Genomic DNA, 26,160 nt, shown 5'->3' with positions numbered 1-26,160 from the left:
GAGGCCCTAAAAAGAAGAGAGAAATAAATAAATCAATCAACTATACTTCAATTAAAAAAAAAAAAAGGATATCTTGAAATAAGGAGCATTATGGGAAGAGTAAAATGTTGTTAAACTAAGCCAATTTATTAGGCTTAACCCCCAAGGGTTAAGAATAAACTGAAGATGACAGATTTCTACATGGAACAAAGGAATTCAGGAATCTCCCTTCAAAAAGAACCTTCAGAAGAAAAAACAAAAATGCAAAGGGGAACACAGAAGAGGACTGATGCTCATTCTGTTTATCATTTCCTTTGGGACATTTCTTTACTCTGCTACCTATTTGTAGATAGAAAATTTACCACAGGAGATGCTTTGTTAAAGCTATCGAGATCATGTACAGGTTCAGAATGAAGGTTTTCATGAATTATGTATGTTTCTTTCATTAACATCAGTGCTGGGCAATGCTGCGCTAATACTTTTCACATTGTGACTACCTGGGAACCCATTAGGGTCCCCCTGAGATTAGGCCTCCCCTGAGGACAAAGATTAACCTCTCCTTGGCAAAAAAGTTTCAAAAGTTAAATCAACATGACCAAAACACTGTACATCTGAATCAAAGTATTTGGCCGGCAACTCAAACATTATGAATAGTTTTTTTTTAAAAAAAGACTACATATCGCTTCTCGGCCTTTTGGCTAAGATCAAGTGTAAAAAAAGACTACATAATACTAAGACAATATCAAAAAAATCCAAGATTGATCCTAATTTCAAAACAAGGTTGACAATGGAATTCAGAATACTGCTCTTCCAATTACCTCCTGGAGCTTCTGTATCAACAAAACCTTTAACCACAATAATACACGAACTCCTGTACTTGAGTAACATGACAAAGTCTTCTCACTGGAATTATTGCTAGGAAGATAAGATTTTTTTTGTTCTCTTATATTCATATCATTGAGCACATTTACATACTATATATATTCTTTAGAAGATGAGGAAGCAGGACAACTGCAAATAAGAAATTTAATCTTAAACTGATTTGTGTGTTTATTGGTAACACACTAACTGAATGTTAGTAACAATCAACATTAACAGTAATACAAAAGCGGTTGGTTTTTTTTTGTTTGTTTTTTTGTCTTTTGTCCTTTTTTTAGGGCTGCACCTGTAGCATATGGAGGTTCCCAGACTAGGGGTCGGAGCTGCAGCTGCTGGCCTAGGCCACAGCCACGCCAGATCTGAGCCGTGTCTGCGACCTACACCACAGCTCATGGGAACACTGGATCCTTAACCCGCTGAGCCAGGCCAGGGATCAAACCCACAACCTCACGGTTCCTAGTTGGATTTGTTTCCACTGTGCCACGACAGGAACTCCACAAAAGCATTTTTAAAGATGCCTAAAAAACCTGAACAGAATTCTGTTTCCAGTGATATCAGACTAATTCTCCTATAGAAAACAATTATGAAGAGTACACAAAACATTAAAAAAATGATCTGAAGGCACTGGAATGCACACAAAACAGGCAGAAACTAGAGCAAAATCAACACCAAGAAAATGAGAAGGATACTAGATTTGCTTCCTCCACTTTTTTTTTTTTTTAAATGGCTCTTTGTCTGAGGCAGACCTTGAGGGTGGGGTGGGGGGAACTACAATTTTGGGGGAAAAAAAATCTGCAGTCTTTCTGGCTGCAAATCAGAAGATAGATTTAAGACACACACACCAGCTAACAAGCGAGGAAGAAAATCCCAGAGAGGAAAGGGTCGCAGAGAGAGTTCTCAACCCTTCATATAAATTCTTTCCTGATCTGTGTCTGACTTGCAAAACACATTCAGAGCAGAATTCACACAGCCCATCTAAGACCCAGAGAAAAGAACAGAAATTTAAGCTGCTGCCCCCTGCAAGGGAGGCAAGATTTAGAGTTTGTGCCCAGCTAATTTAACTAACTGCTAGAAGAAACAAACAAACAAACAAAAAATCAATACTCTTCAAAAAATATAACAGGAACCAGAAATTCTACAATTCATGACATCAAGGATACAATCCAAAGGTATACAATATAAGATAAAACAAGAAAATGCTACTATAATCAAGAGAAAAGATGATAATAAAGACAGGCCAAGACAATTCAAGTTTAGAAATAGTAGATAGGATTTTAAAGCCATTATTACAATTAAAGTCAAGGCCATAGAAAAAACATGCCCCAAATGATTTTAGAAAAACACGAAGTTCAGGAGTTCCATCATGGCTCAGCGGAAATGAATCTGACTAGTATCCATGAGGACGCAGGTTTGATCCCTGGCCTCACTCAGTGGGTTAAGGATCCAGCGCTGCCGTGAGCTGTGGTGAGGGTTACAGATGCGGCTCGGATCTGGTGCTGCTGTGACTGTGGCCGACAAGTACAGCTCCGATTCAACCCCTAGCCTGGGAACCTCCATATGCTGTGTGTGAGGCCCTAACAAGTCAAAAACAAAAACAAAAAAAAAAAACAATGAAATTTAGGAGTTCCTGTTGTGGCTCGGGGGGTTAAGGACCCAATGTTGTCTCTGTGAGGATGTTGTCTCACTCAGTGGGTTAAAGATTTGGTGTTGCTGCAAGCTGTGGTGTATGTAGGTTGCACATGCAGCTGAGATCGGTGTAGCTGTGGCTGCAGTGTAGGCCTCAGCTGCAGCTCCAGTTCAACCACTAGCCTGGGATTTCTCTATGCAGCAGGTGGAGCCATAATACATACACACATACATAAAAAATTAAAAAAAAAAGGAAATTTAGAAAAAAAAGAAATTTTAGAGAAATAGAAACTATAAAAGATAATTAAATGGAAAATCTAGATGCAGAAAGTACAATATATTAAAAAACTCATTGGCTCGGCTTAACAATGGGAATAGGTGTTCCCATTGTGGCTCAGCAGAAATGAACCTGACTAGTATCCATGAGGATGTGGGTTCAATCCCTGGCCTCGCTCAGTGGATTAAGGATCTGGCATTGCCATGAGCTGTGGTGTAGGTCGAAGACACAGCTCAGATTTGGCTTTCCGCTGTGATTGTGGTGTAGGCCAGCAGCTGCAGCTCTGATTTGACCCCTAGCCTGGAACTCCATAAGCCGCAAGTGCGGCCTTGGAAAAAAAAAATTAAAGCTTTCTAAAATACAGAATAATAATCTTAAAAGAGGTATAGACACCTTATTTCTATCTTAACCTAAATAAATATACTGTAGATAAAAATGATTTGTTGATCTTTTGGGGGAAAAAAGTAGAACAGTTAAAAACAAACTATTTCTTTTGAAATAGCAAAATGAAAATCTTTAAAAACTGCATTAAATATAAATGGAATTAAATGCTCCATGTAAAAGGAAGAGATTCTCAGACTGGATAAAAAACTATATGCTGTCCACAAGAAACAATTTCCAGCAATACATAGAAAGAATAATATTAAAAAAAAGAAAAAAGAATAATATGATGTAGTCAAGTGGAACTGGAAGTTGGTTTAGCACCCCAAAGTTAAGGAATGTAATTCATCACAGTGACAGAATAAAGGAGAAAAACCTTGGAAACATTCCAGATGCCCATCAGTAGACTATGCATTATATATTGCTGGAATACAACTTAGTAATTAAAAGAAGAAAAGGAAAAATTCACTGGTACATACAATAACATGAATGAGTTTCAAAACATCATGCTGAGTAAAAGAAGCCCTACACAGAAGAGGGCTTAGGATATGACTCTATTTATATGTGAAGTCCTACAACAGGCAACACTAGTCTAGGATTTAAAAAGAGAGAGAAAGAGAGAAGCGCTGCCTCTAGGGAATGGGATAGCGTGACAGGAGTTTGGTTACACAGGTTTATGCAGTTTAAAAACCTGAATGAAAGGTGGCTGAAAAAGCTCAGTTGGGACGATATTAGACGGAAGAAGAAAAACTGAACGCACATTACAGTGTCTGAAAAAATTTTAAAACCATAAACAAATATTAAAGTCTAGTTAATGATCTGTACACTAGTGTTCAGGGTTGAAGTGTACTCACACTTACAACTCCCTCTGAAGTGCAATTTTAAAAAAAGATAGATTGATGAAAGACTACGGATGTCATAAAGAAAATACAACAAAATGTTAACTACTGGACAATTTAGTTGGTGGCTATGTGGGTCTTCACTGTAACTTCCAAGATTTCTGTAGTTTAAAATCCAGAGACAGGGAGTTCCCATGTGGCTCAGCAGAAAAGAACCCGACTAGGATCCACGAGGATGCTGGTTTCATCCCTGGCCTTGCTCAGTGGGTTAAGGATCCAGCATTGTCATGAGCTGTGCTGTAGGTAGCAGACTCAGCTCGGATCTGGCATTGCTGTGGCTGTAGTATAGGCTGGCAGCGACAGCTCCGATTAGACTCCTAGCCTGGGAACCTCCATGTGCCTCGGGTGTGGCCCTAAAAAGCAAAAAACAAATACAAAACCCCAGGGACAGGTCTTTTCAAATACAATTCCTTGCTATATTCCTTCATATAACTCTGAACAAATCAGGTTTCTCTGAATATCAGAAAGAATAATAACCCCAGTTGTTTTAAACTTTTATTCCCTGTACACCCTTATTACAAAAAAATATGCGAAGTGGTGGTCATTAAGCCTGTATTACAGTGACAGACTTTAAGGGTGGGAAGAAAGAGGCAACAACACTTGCTTACACATACGAATCCCCAACTTTTAACATTCATTATCAACTTTTGAAATTCCTTAGGCTTTACTGGATTTTACGTTGGGAATTTCTAATTTGGTCCAATTCCTCCTTTCCTAGGTATAACATGTTTATTCATTGGAACTCTCTCCCCAAACCAGCATTTTAACATGTTACACTGTAATGTGTCTAATCACTAAGAGAAGAAAGATGGAAGGCTCCCAACAGACTAATTGCCTTGGGGAAAAAACTTTTTTGAAAAAAAAAAATGGAGGGAATGTGTACAAAACAGTGCATACCTCCTGTTCTGCCTGGTAAAGCTTGACGGTGATGTTCCTCTGGAAACCCACATCGCTGGCATCATAAAACACCCCGAGACTGGTGATAACGATTGGATAGAGCACTCGGAAGCTCACGCTGACAACTCGGTCCTCAGAGAGCCCAGGTGAGGTATCTTCAGACAGACTGAATGCCTCAATCTCCTGACTCAAAACTAAGGAAGTAATGAGGAGGTTTTGCATAATCAAACAAATATAATCTTTTATTATACTAATATGAAGTAATGGAGTATGCTTGATAGCAAAATCTAGATAATTACTTGTTACATAATTCCTTCACAAATGGCTACATATATATATTTTGTGTGTGTGTGTCTTTTTGCCATTTCTTGGGCTGCTCCCACGGCATATGGAGGGTCCCAGGCTAGGGGTCGAATCGGAGCTGTAGCCACCGGCCTACGCCACAGCCACAGCAACACGGGATCCAAGCCATGTCTGCAACCTACACCACAGCTCACGGCAACGCCGGATCCTTAATCCACTGAGCAAGGCCAGGGATCAAACCCGCAACCTCATGGTTCCTAGTCGGATTCATTAACCACTGAGCCACAACAGGAACTCCACAAATGGCAATATATTTTTAAAAGTGTTTCAGAAATATAGCTGCTTCCAGGAAAAAAGAGAACAAACTTATTTTGAAAGTCAAGAACCAAGTTTTCAGCCACTTATAAGTAAAATAGTTATCAGGAACTACTTTAATAAATTTCTGCATATACATATGTGTATCTGAATTATAAACACTATAGGGGAATATTAAATTTAAAGACATCTATTAGGACAGGTTGGATAAATGGGGATACTTAAAACATTACTGACTGCAGTTATAAATAATAAGTAAATGTAGTCTTGCCCTGAAAATTGCAAATATCCTACTTCTTATTGAGCAATTTTTGTGATATTGGCCAACTATCACAGTACAAAAGTAACCAAAATCACTTCAAAACACTGAAAAACTCTTCCTATACAGTATTGATAAAAGATAAGCACATCAAACACAGTAAGCGTTTCTGACCACCTACTATATGTTATGGCCTACCACAGTTAATCTTTACAACCACACTTTGTGGTTGTGACATTACCTTCCATTTACAGTTTAAGAAAATGAGGCCCAGAGATGTATTTGATAAAGGTCACAGAAAGTGGCAGAGGCAGGAATCAAACCCAGATTTACTGACTTCAAATTCTATTCTATCCCCAGAGCAGTCTAATCAAAGCCAAAAAGAGTCCCTTTCTAAATACTTTTTCAATTATCATAAATGAATCAGGATAGAGTACATGAAACAGTTAATATGGCTGAGAGTATCAGCACCACCATGAGAAATACTAAAACTTCCTTTATTTTTTTAACTGATTAATTATTTTTTTGCTTTTTAGGGCCACACCTGTGGCATATGGAAGTTCCCGGGCTGGGGGTCCAATAGGAACAGCAGCTGCCGGCCTACGCCACAGCAGCAGAGGATCTGAGCTGTGTCTGTGAGCTCCCTCCATCACAGCTCACAGCAATGCTGGATTCTGACCACTCAGTGAGACCAGGGATCGTACCCGCATCCTCATGGATACTAGTGGGATGCGTTTCCACGTTTCCACTGCGCCACAATGGAAACTCTTAAAACTGACTTCAAAAGATTATTATATCAAAGTTCTTTGTTTTTGTTTTTTGTGTTTTTTTTTTATTGTCTTTTTGCCTTTTCTAGGGCTGCTCCCGCAGCATATGGAGGTTCCCAGGCTAGGGGTCGAATCGGAGCTGTAGCCACCAGCCTACTCCAGAGCCACAGCAATGCCAGATCCAAGCCACATCTGCAACCTACACCACAGCTCACGGCAATGCCGGATCCTTAACCCACTGGGCAAGGCCAGGGAACGAACCCGCAACCTCATGGTTCCTAGTCGGATTCGTTAACCACTGCTCCACAACGGGAACTCCAAAGTTCTTTGTATTTTTTAGAGCTGTGGCTTTCCAACGTTGCAGATCATGCAACCCCATCAGTTAACATCATTTGTACATACTCATTTACTTACAAAACATACACATTATTATTGTCAGTCCATACAGTTGATATTAATAAAGATTACATTTTCTTTGCAGATAAACAGGGATTCTGTTTTCTTCCCACACTCAGGCAGATCATTTGGATCCCTTCCTTAGAGCTCCAAGATTGCTATTTTATACTTAGTAGATGCTCAATAAAAAGTGACTAAACTGGAATTGATAGCTCCTACCCAACTATATACAGGAGCAGGAGGGAGATAAGAAGGATACAGATTCTGTCATGGGCTCTGCAAGCACTGGCTAGAGAGTCTAGACTCAAATATATTGCACAGTAACACAAGTTTTTCTCTTTAATATACTCAGCAAATAGGATATCTAAAGTGAAACATGTCTATAACATTATAACATAACTACCTATTTTCTATCTAAAACAGTGTTCTTGAATTTCAAGTTACCTTAACACAGGATGGCCTGTGGCTTTGATAATGCCACCAATCAAAACTTCTAAACATCCAAAGTATCATGATTTTTTTTTTTTTTTTTTGGTCTTTTAAGGGCCACATTCAAGGCAAATAGAGGTCCCAGGCTAGGGGTCAAATCGGAGCTGTAGCTGCTGCCCTAAGCCACAACCACAGCAACGCCAGATATAAGCCTCATCTGCAATCTACACCACAGCTCACGGCAATGCCAGATCCTTAACCCACTGAGCAAGGCCAGGGATCGAACCTGTGTCCTCATGGATACTAGTCAGATTCATTTCCACTGAGCCACGACAGGAACTCCTATCATGATGATTAATGCTCACGATGAACTTAAGGTACTGAAATGAATCTAAATGTCGTTTAAATCACCAAAAAGACAAAATCAGATTCAATATTAACTTAGTTCTACCTTTTTTTTTTTTTTTTTTTTTTTTTTTGCCATTTCTTGGGCTGCTCCTGCGGCATATGGAGGTTCCCAGGCTAGGGGTCGAATCGGAGCTGTAGCCACTGGCCTACGCCAGAGCCACAGCAATGCTGGATCGGAGCCGCATCTGCAACCTACACCACAGCTCACGGCAACGCCAGATCCTTAACCCACTGAGCAAGTCCAGGGATTGAACCCGTAACTTCATGGTTCCTAGTCAGATTCGTTTACCACTGAGCCACGACGGGAACTCCTCTTCTTTTTCGTTTTTTTTAGGACTGCACCTGTGGTATATGGACGTTCCCAGGCCGGTGGCTGAAAACAAGCTGCAGCTGCCGGACTAAACCCAGCCACAGCAACATCAGATGGGAGCTGCATCTTGCAGGAATAACAGATCCTTAACACGCTGAGCAAGTCCACGGATTGAACCTGCATCCTCAGGGACACTATGTTAGGTTCTGAACCTGCTGAGCTACAATGGGAACTCCTGAAAATTTTCTATTAATGAATAGCTCCACTTCTTTACTATTAATGAACAATAGCACTTAAAATAGTCAAGATCTGATTAGTTTAAAAGCAAGGTTTCTTTAAAACTGGTTTAACTTGGTTTTGGATTTCAAACACAATTTGTTCTAGGCTACCCTTACATCATCAGTAATACAACATTTTACTAGGTTCATGGTCCCTTTGGGACCCTGGTCAAAGCTAAAGGACCCTAGCCCCAGAAAACACACAGTTATACACAAAATTTTAGTTAACTAAATTCATAGACATCCCAAGTAAGAAACCTCTACGATATAGACCTGAAAATGTGGTATAATTTATTTAAAAAGCTGAGTGGTAAAAAGCTGACCAATTTTATAAAAAGGACCACATTTCTTCATCTGAATCAGAACTCCCACAATTCCCTTGTTCTTTTTCAGCTGCATCTGTGGCAGATGGAAGTTCCTCGCCAGGGAGCCAATCCAGCCTTGGCAATGCTGGATCCTTAATCCACTGCACCAGGCCAGGGATCGAACCTGAGCTGCCACAGAGACAACACCAGATCATTAGCCCACTGCGCAACAATGGCAGCTCCATAAATCCCACAAATTTTTAATTATGAGGAATAAAAAATATTATTTCTGTTTTCAATTTTTTCTTTCTTTTTTGGCTGTACCCTTGGCTCATGGAAATTCCTGGGCCAGGGATTAAATACATGCTGCAGCTGTGAGCTACATCACAGATGCACACACACCAGATCTTCAACCCACTGCACTGGCCCAGGGATTGAACCCACACTGCCACAGAGACAAGGTCAGATCCTCTGTGCCACAGTAGGAACTCCTGTTTTTAATTTTTTTACTATTTGTTTATTTTGCAAAAGCTTAGGCAATAATTCTTTGAGAAAGCTGATTCACAATACAATATTTGTATCAAGCCTATTACAAATCAACAGGCTGATGAAATCAGGTTTTCATAAGTTTAAAATTCAGAAAGTCATGGAGTTCCCACTGTATCACAGCAGGTTAAGGTTCTAGCATTGTCACAGCTGTGGCATAAGCTGCAGCTGTGGCTCAGATTCGATCCCTGGCCTGGGTATGGAAAAAAAAAAAAAAAAAAGAAAAAAAGAAAAAAAATTCAGTAAATCAGGATTTATCTATACATAAGCAATTTCCAGATGCATTTCAATCATACTGAAAAATAAACTCTCCTGCATCCTGAAACTATGCATATCTATAAAGAATCTTCATAAATACCCAGATGATTAGTTTATATGTCCAAAAGATAATTTTTTTTTTAGGGCCACACCCACAGCATATGGAGGTTCCCAGGCTGGGGGTCTAATCGGAGCTAGAGCTGCCGGCCTACGCCATAGCCACAGCAATGCCGGATCCTTAACCCACTGGGCGAGGCCAGGGATCGAACCCACAACCTCATGGTTCCTAGACAGATTTGATTCCGCTGTGCTATGACAGGAACTCCCAAAAGATAAATTTTGATGAAAGTTTGATATTAATCTGCTAAAAACAGACCAACATGCTATTCAGCGCAACAACTTTTCCTCAACGTCAAACTTGTACAGTTGTCCCCTCCTCATCAGCGGTTTCCCTTTCTAAGGTTTTAGTTACTCATGATCAACTGAGGTCCAAAAATATTAAACAAAACATTCCAGAAGTAATTCGTAAGTTTTAAATTGCGGCCGTTCTGGAGTTCCCATCATGGCACAGTGAGTTAAGAACGCAACAAGTGTCCGTAAGGATGCGGTTTGATCCTTGGCCTCCCTCAGTGGGTAAGGATTGGGCGTTGCTGCAAGCTGAAGCATACATCACAGATGTGGCTCAGATCTGGTGCTGGTGGTATATAGGCTGACAGCTGTGGCTCTGATTCGACCCATAGCCCAGGAACTTCCATGTGACAAAGGTTATTCTTTTATTTATTTAAAAGAAAATAAATAAATAAATAGGAGCCATTCTGAGTTGCATGATGAAATTTCGTATGGTCCAGCTCCCTCTCGCTCAGGATGGGAATCATCCCTCTGTATAGCATGTCCCACCCATTAATCACTTAGGAGCTATCTCAGTTATCAGATCAACCATGGAGGCACCTCAGGGTTTGTGTTCGACTTTATTTTACTCTAGTGAGGCCCCGAAGGATAAGAGTAGTGATGCTGGCAATTTGAATGTGCCAAAGAGAAGCCATAAAGAAATTCCTTTAAGTGAAAGGTGAACATTTTCCATTTAACAAGAATAAAATCCTATGCTGAGGTTGCTAAGATAAAATGTAAGAACAAATACTCTGTCCATGAAATTCTGAAGGAGGAAAAAGAACGTGTGCTAATTTTGCTGTCATACTTCAAACTGCCAAAGTTATGGCCACATGCCTGGTAAGTGCCTGGTTAAAAGAAAAGGTATTAAATTTGTACAGTAAGATATTTTCAGAGAGAGAGAGAAACCGTATTCGCATAACTTTTATTATAATGTGTTCTTATAATTGTTGTAATTATTATTTATTGTTAATCTCTTACTGTGCCTAATTGAGAAATTAAACTTTATCCTAGGTAAGTACGTACCAGAAAAAAAACAGTATACACAGGGTCTGGTGCTGGGCAGGATTTCAGGCACCCGGGGTAGGTGGGCAGGAGGTGTGTGTGTGTCTTGGAACGTATTCCCAGTAGGTCAGGGAGGACACTGTTCATGGTGCTCTTAGGGCAGAGGGAAAAGAAGACTTACCTGGATTCGTGATGTTGAGCAGTTTGCAGGAATAAGGGTCTTCCCTGTCTTCCACAGGCACCTCACAGCCATGGGCACCTATTATGAACTTCACAAGCACACTGAGAGATGGGATGGCATGAACGTCAGTTACTGATCTTCACCTTGCACGTGCACGTTTCCCATTTCAGAGCTTTTACTCTGAGACACAAGTATCTAACTTTATTCTTCTAGTCCAGCAAAAAGGGGGCCCAGTCAAACCAAGAAGTTGTTAATTGCCAAAGTGACTAATGTGTAAGCCCTCTAATGTGCAGGACCACATTAAAGCAAACACATGTTCGGCCTGGCTACCAGCAAATGCTCCTGACATTTAAAAGCAAACTACAGTATGGAGTTCCGGTTGTGGCTCAGTGGTAACGAACCCAACTAGTAACCATGAGGATGAGGGTTCAATCCCTGGAATCACTCAGTGGGTTAAGGATCCAGCGATGCTGTGAGCTGCAGTGTAGGTCACAGATGTAGCCGGGATCTGGTGTTTCTGCGGGTATGATGTAGGCCGGCAGCTGCAGCTCTGATCTGACCCCTAGACTGGGAACTTCCATGTCCCTCGGGTGTGTCCCTAGAAAGACAGAGAAAAAAAAAAAAAAAAAAAAAGAAAGAAAAGCAAACTACAATAAAGTCAACTTCTCATGCCCACACCTGAAAACATATCTACATCTATAGTCTTCACTGGCTTTCTTCTATTTCAGAAAGTGTTCCTTCTGCTCAGTCTTTCTATCCAAGAGAGGGTCCTTGCTTCACCAGCTACCTGTAACCCACGGCTCCTTGCCTACACCTTACAAATGCAACCAAGTTCTGACGTCATTTTCCATTTGCCTAACATCCTTCCCTGTCCCCATCCTTTCCTTTACAGGAAAGTCCTGCAAAGGAATAACTCAAAGTACAGCCTCTGCAGTTGCGGCACAGGTTGCAGCTCCAGTTTGGATTTGATCCCTAGCCCAGGAACTTCCATATACTGTGGGTACAGCCAAAAAAGAAAAAAAAAAAAAAAAGCCATTAAAAAATAATAATAATAAATAAATACAATTGCAGCCTCTAGTTTCTCATTTCACGCTCATCTTATAAAGCAGAAATTTTAGCTTCAGTATTACCATTTCCACCGATATGTCTACGCCACTATAATATCCAGGACTCTGCTGCTCAATCAAGAGACTCTTCTGCCGTGACCTACGTGGCTTCTATGTGGTTTCACAGTGCAGGTCTCCGGAAAGAGCTCTCCTCCTTCCTCATGTGGCCCTGCCTGGGCTTCTTGCCCATTTGGACCATTGAGAGTAGACACTCCCCCCAGGGCTTTGCTCTTGGATTTATTCTCATTCTACTTACTCTTCACTTGCTCTCCCTGGACAGCTTTTATTCCCAAGGCTTCAACTGGCCAGGGAATGATTCCTGAATTCGCATCTCTAGTTTGGACCCATGTTCTAAGTAAAAGATCCATAGATTCATCCTACATCTTCAGCTAGGTTGCCCATAGACAGCTGTGTGGACAGCCTGCTTCTACTGCATCATGATGGTCAACTGCAAAATTTTCAAGAATTTTGTGAGCTGGTTATTAAGTATAGCCTTTATTAAAAATTCAGTTATATAAATCAGAGTTCCCATTGTGGCTCAGTGGAAACGAATCCGACTAGTATCCTTGAGGATGTGGGTTTGATCCATGGCCTCCTCGATCAGTGGGTTGGGGATCCGGAGTTGCTGTGAGCTGTGGTGTAGGTTGCAGATGTGGCTCGGATCCTGTGTTGCTGTGGCTGTGGTGTAGGCTGGCAGCTGTAGCTCCAATTCGACCCCTAGCCTGGGAACTTCCATATGCCTCAGGTGCAGTCCTAAAAAGCAAATAAATGAATAAATAAATTAATAAATAAATAAATTACATAAAATTAAAAACATTATATTAAACACAAAGGAAATAAATGCTCAGATTCATCATTTAGTATCTATCATCATTTCTTATTATTCCACTCTTATGTATGCTTTTGAGATTTTTTATAAGTATTACATACACATGGTGGAAACATTGTAAATATTACAATGGCATGCTACTGCCTATCTTCCCAACTCTGTGTTCAGAGATGTCACATTAGTTGTTTGAAACTGGCCATCGCGGGAATACTTCCATTATAGGAACTGGCAAATACTACAAATGTGGGTTTGATTTATTGTTCTTTTGGCCATCTAGACTTAGTAATGGAGAAAATACTAGTAATGCAGAGTAAACTTTAAAATGTGGGATGTTTGTGGCCAATCCATTGCTAATAGTACAAAAAACTGAGGAAATACTCTTCCATTGTTCAAACCCTATTATCTGATTCAGCACAGAAGTCACTCACTTCATTGACGAAGAGCAAAGTTCTGTCACATACTTTAGAGGTCCCTTTAGTCTTACTCTTTAGCTTAGGGGAAACAGTCATGTCAGAACAACACTCCTGTCAACTGCAGCCATAAGCTGGTTATGGACACAAGAGTCTGGCAAACAGTGAATGCATTCTAAGAATCAACTGGTTCCTGGGAAGTTAGAGAGTATTATATATGTTATTATCTGTCAATCATGTGCTACACAGCCTTTACATCAATAAAATTTATAACTAACCTGTACCTACATTTAAGCATACTTTTCTTCAGAGAACCAGTTTTTTTTTTCTTTTTTAGAGAACCAGCTGACAGACCAGCACACCACTGGCTGCAGGTCCCTCAAACTCAACATACCTACAACAGAGCTCTCATCCCATGAAACCTGATCTTCTCACCTACACCTTTTTGTCTTGAATAATTTTCATTCTTCTCCAAGGTAAAAAGATAGCAATCATCCTAGAGTCCTCTTCCTCTTTCTCCATTCAATTGCCTCCTTCTTCTTTTTTTTTTGGCCACACCCACAGCAAGCACAAGTTCCCCAGCCAGCAATCAATTGAACCTGCACCAGGATAGCGACCAGAGCCACAGCAGTGACAACACCAGATCCTTAACCCACTGCACCACCAGGGAGCTCTAATTACCTTATTTTCCTTTTCTTTTTTTTTTGGCTGGGCCCATGGCATGTGGAAGTTCCAGGGCCAGGAATCAAACCCACAGCACAGCAGAGACCTGAGTGGCTGTAGTGACAAAGCTGGATCCTTAATCTGCTGTGCCACAAGAGAAGGCCTAATTACCTTATTTTCTTAAAGGTCACCACTCTAGCTCACCCCCTTAGCTGTCGTTGTCTAAAAAGGTCTCACCTGCCCCCCTGTACTCCACATGCTGTCTGCACGACCTGGTCACTGCCTACCTCTCACAGTTAGGAGCCCTCCCTCCTTTCCCCCTCATAAGATAACTTCTCTCTGCCCCTGTCTCTTCCCTAGGGCTCTCTCTTACACTCTCCCCCACACACATACACCTCCTTTCCCTTCATCTCTGCACTCCAGCTACAGAGAATTGTATGAAGTTTCCCAAACACTCCAGGCTATTTTATATCTATTTATACCACAACACACATAACATTTTATTACACTATTACATCTATTTCCTTCTACTCAACTCCAAGGCCCTATAAAGACTCAACCTCTACTGTAGCTATCTAAATAGTCTACTATACATAGTATGCTACCTGTATACAGAGAATACTTAATAAATACTTGTGCAGTAGACAACATATGGCTTCATTACAAAGGCTTTTAATTAAATTAGGTCCCTGAAAAATATGTGGAGTCTGGCTCCTTCACTGAAATGCAAGATTTGAAAGTAAGCCAGAATCAAGGAAATGCAACGTTTCTTTTACTAATGGCCAATTAAAGCAGAATACCTTTGATAAATAACCAGCATTTAGAATAAAAGTACAAACAGAAATGGACAAATGTGTTAAATTATTGTACATATTTACTAAAGTTTTTTTTTTTTTTAAGCTACCTTAAATAGTCTTACTAGAGCCATAAAATTACTCTGCCCCAGGAAGAAGTCTTTGGCTAGTATATATTTTTATATAGATATCTCATTATTTTTATAAAACAAATCACCAAGCTTACTAAATTTAAAGCAAGAATGCTATGATAGGAGTTCCCGTCATGGCTCAGTGGTTAACAAATCTGACTAGCATTCATGAGGATGCAGGTTCGATCCCTGGCCTTGCTCAGTGGGTTAAGGATCCGCGTTGCTGTGAGCTGTGGTGTAGGTTGCAGATGTGGCTCAGATCCTGCACTGCTGTGGCTCTGGCGTAGGCTGGTGGCTACAGCTCCGATTCGACCCCTAGCCTGGGAACCTCCATATGCCAAGGGAGCGGCCCTAGAAATGGCAAAAAAAAAAAAAAAAAACAAATAAATTACTCATGCATGCCTAAATGTTATTTTTACTCATTCTATTTAGCTCTGAGTCATTCCCAAGAGTTGTTGAAAGTCTTACTCTGTGCTAAGTTAGTTTCTAGGTGCTGGAAATACATGAGTGAAAAAAGCTGAAGCCCCTATGCTCATAAAACATATTCCAATGGGCAAAGACAAGCAATTCATAAACATACAACTAAATATAAGCTATACTGTAGCTATCTATTCTACTATACACAGTATACTACCTGTACACAGAGGATGCTGGTTGGTGATATGTATTATAAAGAAAAAGTCCAATGGGGAAAACAGAGTCAGAATAGTGCTATTATTAACATGGCACTGCCTGAGAAGGTGTATCTAAGTAGAGATCTGAGGAAAGTGAGAAAGTGAGCCTTATGAAGGGGAAGAGTAGTAGATGCAGGGGTAACAGTTAATTCAAAGGTCCTGAGGCAGGAGTATGTTTAATGCACTGAAGCGGAGTAAGGCGGTCAGTGCAGGGGAAGTCAATGAAGATAAGGTCAAAGACCACATTAAAGACCTTGGATTCCACTCTGAGCAAGAAGAGAAGTCAGTGGAGGGGTATAAGCAGAGAACTGACATAATTTGGCTAATTTTCAAAGGATCACTCTGGCTACCCTATGGATAGTAAAACACAGGGAAATCAAAGTTGGAAGCAGGAAATTCAGATAAGGAGGCTTCTGCAATAACCTAGGTGACAAGGTCATGATGTCTCAGGGCAGGTTGGTGGTTCTGATAGTAGCGGTAAAGGTGGAGAGAAGTTGGATTCTGGATATTCTCTAAAGGCAGCACCAAGATACACTAATGATTAGATGTGACATATGAGACAAAGAATCAAAATAACACTCTACAGTCAACTTTTTGTTGTTGTTGTTGCCTTTTAGGGCTGCACCTGCAGCATATGGCAGTCCCCAGCCTAGGGGTCAAATTGGAGCTGTAGCCACCAGCCTACACCACAGCCACAGCCATGCAGGATTGAGTCGTGTCTGAGACCCACACCACAGTTCACAGCAACACCAGATCCATAACCCACTGAGAGAGGCCAGGAATCGAACCCACATCCTCATGGATACTAGTCGGATTCGTTTCGGCTGAGCCGTGATGGGAACTCCCTACAGTCAATTTTAAAAACCTTCTACCTTCCTGACACTCAGCACCCCCAGGAACAGGCATGAACATTCCGCCCAGATGACCAGGAGCTTAGGGTGACAAGGCTGGTCCCTGCCACAAGTTCCCCTTTTTGCCCTCCCCTGACAGTGACCTAGTGACATTCAAACGCATCAGTGAAGTGCCCTCGCATCTTCTGCTTGCACTCTCCACCCTGACCCCAATAAAAGGCACGTGCCCATGGTCCTCACGCCCCCTGGGCTCCCCACTTGCTTGGCAGAGCCTGCTCCATGGCTGCTCCTCCCCTCTGGCCTGGTGTGCTGTGCCTCCCTCTCTAGCACCTGTTGAGTATAATAAAGCCTTAACTTCATCTATCTCTCCCAGTGTAATTGCCACTGACACGCTGGAATAATCCTTCAAGACCCTACCAGCAGGACTTACTCCTCCAATCACAACACAAACACCAAGGTTTTAGTCTGAGCCACTGAGATGGGAAAGACTACAAGAAGGGCAGGTTTTTGAGGTGGTTCTGACAGCAGTGGTGAGTCTGAGGCCTTTCACTTGCTGGGTAATAGGTTCTATTATCACCGAGATCAGACACCTGTCTTGGAAAGGAATGAAAGCGGCTATGAGCAAGAGATCTGTCACTACTAGTGACAAGAATATTCACAACTACAATTTCCTCATAGAGCCACTCAGTCCCAAGCCTGCCAGCTTCCTGCAATCCCGAGAGCCTTCTCTGCTTATCAGTGACTCCACGTAAGCTGCTAAGTATCTTCACATAACTTCAAGTCCAAACTTCCACACTTTTCAGAGGCTGGTTTCCCCAAGACGACTCGTGCCTTGGGCTCCTGACCAACAACTGAGCCACCCAATGTCCACACATGATGGGCTCCCCAAGCTCAGGCCTGGAAGGGTTGCCAGGAGAAAGAAGAGGGCACACCATCCAAACCACAGACCACAGACCACACCACTAAACCACAGCACAGAACTGGAAACAATGAACTACATCTGTGAAGTGAGTCAAAAACACATTCAGACATGAAGGTGTCTAAAAGAACTACTCCAGAACAGAACTTTTCAAGAACTCTTATTCTTTTTTTTCTCTCATTTTAGGGCTGCACCTGCAGCATATGGAAGTTCTCAGGCTAGGGGTTGAATCAGAGCTGCAGCCGCCAGCCTACGCTACAGTCACAGCAATGTAGGATCTGAGCTGTGTCTGTGACCTACACCACAGCTCATGGCAATGTGGGACCCCCGACCCACTGAGCGGGGCCAAGAATCAAACCCGCATCCTCACGGATACCAGTCAGGTTCGTTACCACTGAGCCACAACAGGAACTCTAAGAACTGTTACTCAAAATTAAAGTAAAAAACCCCCAAAGCCGAAAAACAAAAGCAAGCAAACAAACCAAATTAGGTATCTCTAAAGACTACGTATGTTAACCAATGAAAATATTCTTCTCCAACTATCTTTCTACTTAAACCTTTACTTTGGGGGCCCAACTATATGGAGGAAAAGCAAAATAAAGTAGCCATTTCTCCCAGAAAAGGAGGCCCCATATCTGAACTAACATGACTATCCACAAAGAGGTTTCTCACAACAATTATTCCATACATCAAGCAAGGCATGAACTCAGGAAACCTACCGTTGACTTAATGCTGGATGTTGTAATAAATGCTTCAGCCAGGTGCCCCTTATCACATTGCGAAGTTCATGGTTATTGCGAGCTGACAGCACGCCAACTACCACATCATAGTGACTAGATTTCCATGGAGGAAATAAGGCCGATTGATCTAGAAACAAGCAACAATAAATTGGAATTGTCATGTCTCAGTTACTTTTAAGTTCAATAGGTAACACAAAAATGTTTAGTACAATATAAATGTTTATAGAAAATACACATAAATACAAAGAAAAAATTTTTAAAGCACTCAAACACTCACCAGCCAGAAATAACAACTACTAACGTTTTGGTGTAGAGTTTCTTTGCTTCCACTCTTATGTACATATTCATGTTCACCTATGTACATAAATCCTTGAAAACAAATAAGATGTCTCTGATAATCAATTTGGAGGAGTTCCCATCATGGCGCAGTGGTTAACGAATCCAACTAGGAACCATGAGGTTGTGGGTTCGTTCCCTGGCCTTGCTCAGTGGGTTAAGGATCCAGCGTTGCCGTGAGCTGTGGTGTAGATCGCAGACGCAGCTCTGATCTGGTGTTGCTGTGGTGTAGGCTGGGCTACATCTCTGATTAGACCCCTAGCCTGTGAACCTCCATATGCCGCAGGAGTGGCCCAAGAAATGGCAAAAAGACAAAAAAAAAAAAAAAAAAAATCAAGTTGGAAAGTCAATGTGAGAGGTCCTTTCGTGGCTCCAGTGGTTAACGAACCCAACTAGTATCCATGAGGAAGTGGGTTTGATCCCTGGCCTCGCTCAGCAGGATATGGATCAGGTGTTGTAGGTGTGGTGTAGGTAGGCTGGCAGCTGCAGCTCAGATAAGACCCCTAGCCTGGGAACTTTCATATGCTGCAGGTGTGGCCCTAAAAAAAAAAAGTCAATGTGGCATAAACCACACAGTAATAGGCAGTGAGAGGCAATTAGGCTGGAGTCAAAATGCTGGCTCTTTATATTAACTACAAAAGTTATTTAACTTCTTGAACCTCAGTTTCCTTAAGTAGAAATGTGTGTAATAATAGTTCTCAGAGAGTTGCTGTAAAAATTAAATAAGACAATGTGTATGCAGGTCCTGGTTTGGTCCTGGGCCAAAAAGTAGTCATTCAATGGCAACAAATGTGCATTCAAACGTGAAGACCTACATTAATATTAGCCATGAAGTTTGGGACATGAAGCTGAAGAAAAACCATGCTGGAAAGAATCAGAACCCTTATCTATGCCAATAAATTCTATATCCAGCAAACATTTATCACTTAAATAGTCCAAAGAATGAAGGAGAGAAATATTCCTAGTGAAAAATAAATGGAGTCATTTTCTACTGTCATATTAAGTGGGCAGGATTACATTTTAAAATCTGTCATTAGAAAAAGGCAGAGGGAAAGATATTTTGTCCCTGTTTTTCGCCATCAGTTTCAAAGCTTGAGAGCCATGAGCTTATATACAGCTCTGATTAAGGGATCTCATTTCATCTTGTTTTCCAGTGGTGGAAACTGATCTAAAATGTTTCCAAAAATAAATTACTAAAGGCCAGGGATCTTTACTACATTAAACACATATTTTTAGATGCCATAGGTTCTATGTGGTCAATCAAAACAACAACGAAAATATGATATTTCTTTAAGGGAGTATAATTTAATTGCTTATGTAAAATTCTCAAAGACAACCCACTCCCCTCCTTTCTTTTCCCCGGAGAAATACTAGTAGTCGGTACATTTTACTGACAGGAGTGAGGCAAGTGCAGTAACCAGACATATGTGAAACTGACTCACTAGCCAACATGCTGCAAAATATCAGTAAGAAGTTACTGAAAATCCTTGTACCTCAGTTTCCTAAAATCAGAGAAAAGTGATATAAAAAAAAAAGTCTCTAGACACTGTTTCAAAATTTCTTCTCAAAGAGTACCAAGCTTTAAAAGATTAATAGAGCAAGAGAGGACAAGATGGCGGAGGAGTTGGGGGACACGCTCGCCCTCTCCCACAAACACAACACAAAAAGCACATCTACAGAATAAATGACTCGTACAGAACAGCAACAAATCGCTGGCAGAAGAACCTAAACTCCAATAACGGCAAGAAGTTCGTGACATTACTGGGCAGAACGGGAGAAAATAGGAGAGTGAGAGAAGGTGAATCCGAGCGGGACGGGCACTCCCGAAAGGGAACTGCGGAGGAGAAAGGGATCCCGCACCCTGGAAAGTCACCTACACGGGGGAAAGACCAAATGAACCGGAGGAATCTCCAGATGCAGAGAAGAGTGTAGCAGTAAGTTGGAGTAGGAAAAAGCCGATCAAGAACCAAACGGACCATCTGAACTACGGGCACAGTCACCAAAAATTGAGACGCCTGGGTGGGGGCTGGGCACCGAATCCTCGGCTCCAGAGGTTAGTCCCCGGGAAAGGGCCGGGGGACGCCTGGGTGGGGGCTGGGCACCGAGGCCTAGGGTCCAGAGGTTAGTCCCCGGGCTGGGGGGGCGGGGCGGAGGGGAAACTGCTTGGGAGGTCTAGAAACCATTTGACCGGGCAGAGACTGCCTGGGAGACTAGAAAACAAAGCTGTCGCAGAGGAAGGGAGCAATACTCTAGGGGCGGGGAAGTGGAAAGCCGAATCAGAGGGAACCTGGGAGAAGAGCCTGGTCTGCACCCATGCTGGGGAGGGGAGAGAAGAAGGGGTGGGTCCCCATAGAATACCCCCCACGCCACAGCAAGCTTACAGGCCCGCTAGCTAGCTGAAAGCTGTGCTTCCCAGTGCATCCCCTCCCCCCACCCCCGCCACCCCCTACGCTCTCACAGAACCTGGGGCTGCCTGCCATCCGGGAGGGCTGGCCTCAACAATTGCCTGAAGCCTACCACCGCAGGGGCTGTCCATGCACAGGCCTGCCTGCCCTTTGGAGGGGCTACACTTCCGCAGAGTAGCACCAAACACCACCAGCCCCTGAGAAAAGGCCTGCAGCCCAGAAAAGCTAGAACAAGCCTAGCCAGGCAGTGAATAGATCTGCCTAATTCTCGGATGGTTTTTCTGAGTCGGGCTGCCCCGGGGAGGAGCCTCTTCAGTTTCCAACGGCCCTGCTACCCGCCCAAGCCCCCAGGGGGTGCCCTAGTGGATCAGCTGCATAGGACTGCCAGCTCCAGGCAGGACCCCCTGCAGCCCAGAAAAGCTGCAACAAGCTCGGCCGAGTTGGGAAAAGATCTCAGACGGTCTTTCTGAGTCGGGCTGCCCTGGAGAGGAGCCTCTTGGGTTTCCAGTGGCCCTGCTACCCACCCAAGCCCCTAGGGGGTGCCCCACTCCCATGGAATAGCTGCTCAGCACCACCAGCCCCCTAGAAGAGCCCCTGCAGCCCAGAAAAGCTGCAACAAGCTCGGCCAGACTGTGAAAAGATCCACCTACATTCTCAGGCTGTCCTTCTGAGTTGGGCTGCCCTAGGGAAGAGCCTCTTAGTTCTCAGTGACCCAGATAGCTGCTCCAGCCCCCAGGGGGTGCTGCACTCCTGAGGAACAGCTGCCCAACACCGCCAACCCCCTGCAAGAACCCCACAGCCTAAAAACACCAGAGCAAGCTCTGCATGACCAAGTGAAATCTGCTACCATCGTGGTGTGGACCTCCCAGTCCTGTCTGCCCTCAAGAAGTCTTCCTTTGCTTCAAAGAAACACTGTTAGCCCCATCAACACTCCAGAAAAGCCACACTGCCTCAAAAAAGATTGACCAACAACGCCAGCCCTCAGGAAATATTCCACGGCAGTGACAAGGCAAACACTGCCCGATCACGGAGAGTACAACTCCCTCAGGAGAAAGAAAACAACAAGCAAGATGAAGAAGCTGAGAAACCACTCCCAGTCAAACCAACAGGAGAACTCACCTAAAACAGTCAACAATGAAACAGATCTCGGCAGTCTGACAGACCTGGAGTTCAAAAGAGAAATAGTGAAAACACTGAAGGAATTAAGAGAAGATATGAACAGTAATGCAGATACCCTCAGAAAGGAACTAGAAAATATAAGGAGGAGCCAAGAAAAACTAGAACATTCATTTGCAGAGATGCAAACTGAACTAAGGGCAGTAAAAACCAGAATGAATAATGCAGAAGAACGAATCAGTGATATGGAAGATAGAATAATGGAAATCACCCAATCCGGTCAGCAGACAGAAAACCGAATCAAAAAACTGGAAAGCAATATAAGAGACCTATGGGATAATATAAAGCGGGCCAATCTACGCATAATAGGAATTCCAGAAGGAGTAGAAAAAGATAAGGGGATGGAAAATATATTTGAAGAAATTATCGATGGAAACTTCCCAAATCTAAAGGATACTGGATTCAAGATACAAGAAGCACAGAGGGCCCCAAACAAACTGAACCCACAGCAAGACACATCATAATAAAAATGGCAAAAGTTAGTGATAAAGAGAGGATCCTAAAGGCAGCAAGAGAAAAACAGAATATTACCTACAAGGGAACCCCCATAAGAATATCAGCTGATTTCTCTACAGAAACACTACAGGCCAGGAGGGAATGGCAAGAGATATTTAAAGTGCTAAAAGGAAAAAATATGCAACCTAGAATACTCTATCCAGCAAGAATATCATTTAAAATAGAAGGGGAAATAAAAATTTTTCCCAACAAACAAAAACTTAAAGAATACAGCAACACAAAACCCAGGTTAAAGGAAATATTGAAAGGGCTTCTCTAAACCAAAAAGAAAGGAAGGAAAGGGAAGAAAAAAGAAAAAAAAAAAAAAAAAAAAAAAAAAGAAGAAGAGGAAGAACTAGGACTGAGGAAACCGCAATCAGAGAGCAGTCACTCAAATAAGCCAGCATACAGATTTAATCATGAACATGCTTCAAACAAAATAAAATTAAAAAGAAAAAAGAAACCATAAAATGTGCGCAAGGGATGTTAGGAAGTAAATAACCCTTTTTGTTTGTTTGTATGTTTCTCTTCTTAATTTTAATATAGCAATGAAGTGTTTGAACTTACAGGACCATCAGGCTAAAACACACAATTATGGGAAGGGGTTAGCATACTTAAAAAACAGGGCAACCACAAGCCAAAACCAAATATTGCATTTGCAAAAAATGAAAAAAAAAATACACTCAAGCAGATAATAACAGGAGACCATCCAACCAAAAAAAAAAAAAAAAAAAAAAAAAGAAAGGAAGAATGGAGAACCATAGAATCAACTGGAACACGAGGTTCAAATGGCAATAAATAATCATCTATCAATTATCACCTTAAATGTCAATGGACTGAACGCCCCAATCAAAAGACACAGAGTGGCTGAGTGGATAAAAAGGCAAAAACCTTCAATATGCTGCCTACAAGAAACTCACCTTAGGACAAAAGATACATATAGATTGAAAGTGAAAGGGTGGGGAAAAATATTTCACGCCAATAGACATGACAGAAAAGCAGGAGTCGCAACGCTCATATCAGACAAAATAGACTTTAAAACAAAAGACATAAAGAAAGACAAAGAAGGACACTACTTAATGATTAAGGGATCCATCCAAGGAGAGGATGTTACTACTGTCAACATATATGCCCCAAATACAGGAGCACCCTGATACATACAACAAATATTAACAGACATAAAGGGAGATATTGATGAGAATACAATCGTAGTAGGAGACCTTAATACCCCCCTCACATCAATGGACAGATCCTCTAGACAGAAAACCAATAAAGCAACAGAGATCCTAAAGGAAACAATAGAAAAGTTAGACTTAATTGATATCTTCAGGACACTACATCCAAAAAAATTCAGAATACACATTCTTCTCAAATGCTCATGGAACATTCTCAAGAATCGACCACATATTGGGACACAAAGCTAACCTCAATAAATTTGGGAGCATAGAAATTATCTCAAGTATCTTCTCTGACCACAATGCCATGAAATTAGAAATCAACCATGGGAAAAGGAAAGAGAAAAAACCTACTACATGGAGACTAAACAACATGCTACTAAAAAACCAATGGGTCAATGAGGAAATCAAGAAGGAAATTAAAAACTACCTTGAAACAAATGATAATGAAGACACAACCTCTCAAAATCTATGGGATGCTGCGAAAGCAGTGCTCAGAGGGAAATTTATAGCAATACAGGCCTTTCTCAAAAAAGAAGAAAGATCCCAAATTGACAACTTAACCCTCCACCTAAATGAATTAGAAAAAGAAGAACAAAAAAGTCCTAAAGTCAGCAGAAGGAAAGAAATTATAAAGATCAAAGACGAAATCAATAAAATAGAGACTCAAAAAACAATAGAGAAAATTAATAAAACCAAGAGCTGGTTCTTTGAAAAGGTAAACAAAATTGACAAACCCCTGGCCAGAGTCACTAAAAAGAGGAGAGAAAGAACCCAAATAACCAAAATTATAAATGAAAAAGGAGAAATCACAACGGATACAGCAGAAATACAAAAAACCATAGGAGAATACTATGAACAACTATACGGCAACAAGTTTGACAATCTGGAAGAAATGGACAATTTTCTAGAATCTTACAGCCTGCCAAAACTGAATCAAGTAGAAACAGACCAACTGAACAGACCCATCACTAGAAATGAAATTGAAGAGGTCATAAAATCACTCCCTACAAATAAAAGTTCAGGACCAGATGGCTTCACAGGTGAATTCTATCAAACATATAAAGAGGAATTGGTGCCCATCCTCCTTAAACTCTTTCAAAAGGTTGAAGAAGAAGGAATACTCCCAAAGACATTCTATGATGCCACCATCACCCTCATTCCAAAACCAGAGAGAGATACCACCAAAAAAGAAAACTATCGCCCAATATCATTGATGAATATAGATGCAAAAATTCTCAACAAAATCTTAGCTAACCGAATCCAACAACATATCAAAAAAATTATACACCATGACCAGGTTGGGTTCATCTCAGGTTCACAAGGATGGTTCAACATACGCAAATCAATCAGCATCATACACCACATTAACAAAAAAAAAGTTGATCATCTCAATAGACGCAGAAAAAGCATTTGACAAAGTTCAACATCCATTCATGATCAAGACCCTCACCAAACTGGGTATAGAGGGAACATTCCTGAATATAATCAAAGCCATTTATGATAAACCCACAGCAAATATAATCCTCAATGGGGAAAAACTGAAAGCCTTCTCACTCAAATCTGGAACAAGACAGGGATGCCCACTCTCACCACTGCTCTTCAACATAGTTTTGGAAGTCCTAGCCACAGCAATTAGACAAACAAAAGAAATAAAAGGCATCCATATAGGAAGAGAAGTCCTGTATGCAGGACTGTCACTGTATGCAGATGACATGATACTATACATAGAAAACCCTAAGGACTCAACCCCAAAACTCCTTGAACTGATTAATCAATTCAGCAAAGTAGCAGGATATAAGATTAACATTCAGAAGTCAGTTGCATTTCTGTATACCAGCAATGAAATATTAGAAAAGGAATACAAAAATATAATACCTTTTAAAATTGCACCTCACAAAATCAAATACCTCGAAATACACCTGACCAAGGAGGTAAAGGACCTATATGCCGAGAACTATAAAACTTTAATCAAAGAAATCAAAGAAGATGTAAAGAAATGGAAAGATATTCCATGTTCCTGGATTGGGAAAAATCAATACTGTAAAAATGGCCATACTACCCAAAGCAATCTACAGATTCAATGCAATCCCTATCAAATTACCCGTGACATTTTTCACAGAACTAGAACAAACAATCCAAACATTTATATGGAACAACAAAAGACCCAGAATCGCCAAAGCAATCCTGAGAAACAAAAACCATGCAGGGGGCATGACTCTCCCAGACTTCAAGAAATACTACAAAGCCACAGTCATCAAAACAGTGTGGTACTGGTATCAAAACAGACAGACAGACCAATGGAACAGAATAGAGAATCCGGAAATAAACCCTGACACCTATGGTCAATTAATCTTTGACAAGGGAGGCA

At 41.5% G+C, this 26,160-nt stretch overlaps 1 protein-coding gene across 2 annotated transcripts in view; it reads right to left on the bottom strand.

Annotated features, from left to right (window-relative positions):
• Positions 1 to 26,160, bottom strand: part of B3GALNT2 (beta-1,3-N-acetylgalactosaminyltransferase 2) — a 69,330-nt gene that overhangs the window by 30,078 nt on the left and 13,092 nt on the right. For both annotated transcript variants that reach the window (XR_002338968.1, XM_021074398.1), the window contains exons 2-4: positions 18,182 to 18,329; positions 11,086 to 11,186; positions 4,939 to 5,132 (exon numbers count right to left, since the gene is read on the bottom strand). Coding sequence is in view for 1 of the 2 variants with exons in the window: in XM_021074398.1 (XP_020930057.1) it covers positions 4,939 to 5,132; positions 11,086 to 11,186; positions 18,182 to 18,329 (443 nt within the window). In the remaining variant the exon portion in view is untranslated. The remainder of the gene's footprint in view (positions 1 to 4,938; positions 5,133 to 11,085; positions 11,187 to 18,181; positions 18,330 to 26,160) is intronic.

The sequence above is a fragment of the Sus scrofa genome, chromosome 14, assembly GCF_000003025.6.
Source record: "Sus scrofa isolate TJ Tabasco breed Duroc chromosome 14, Sscrofa11.1, whole genome shotgun sequence".
Classification (NCBI taxonomy): Eukaryota; Metazoa; Chordata; class Mammalia; order Artiodactyla; family Suidae; genus Sus; species Sus scrofa.
The sequence above is the reverse complement of the archived record's forward strand: the minus strand, read 5'-3'. Positions and strand labels throughout refer to the sequence as shown.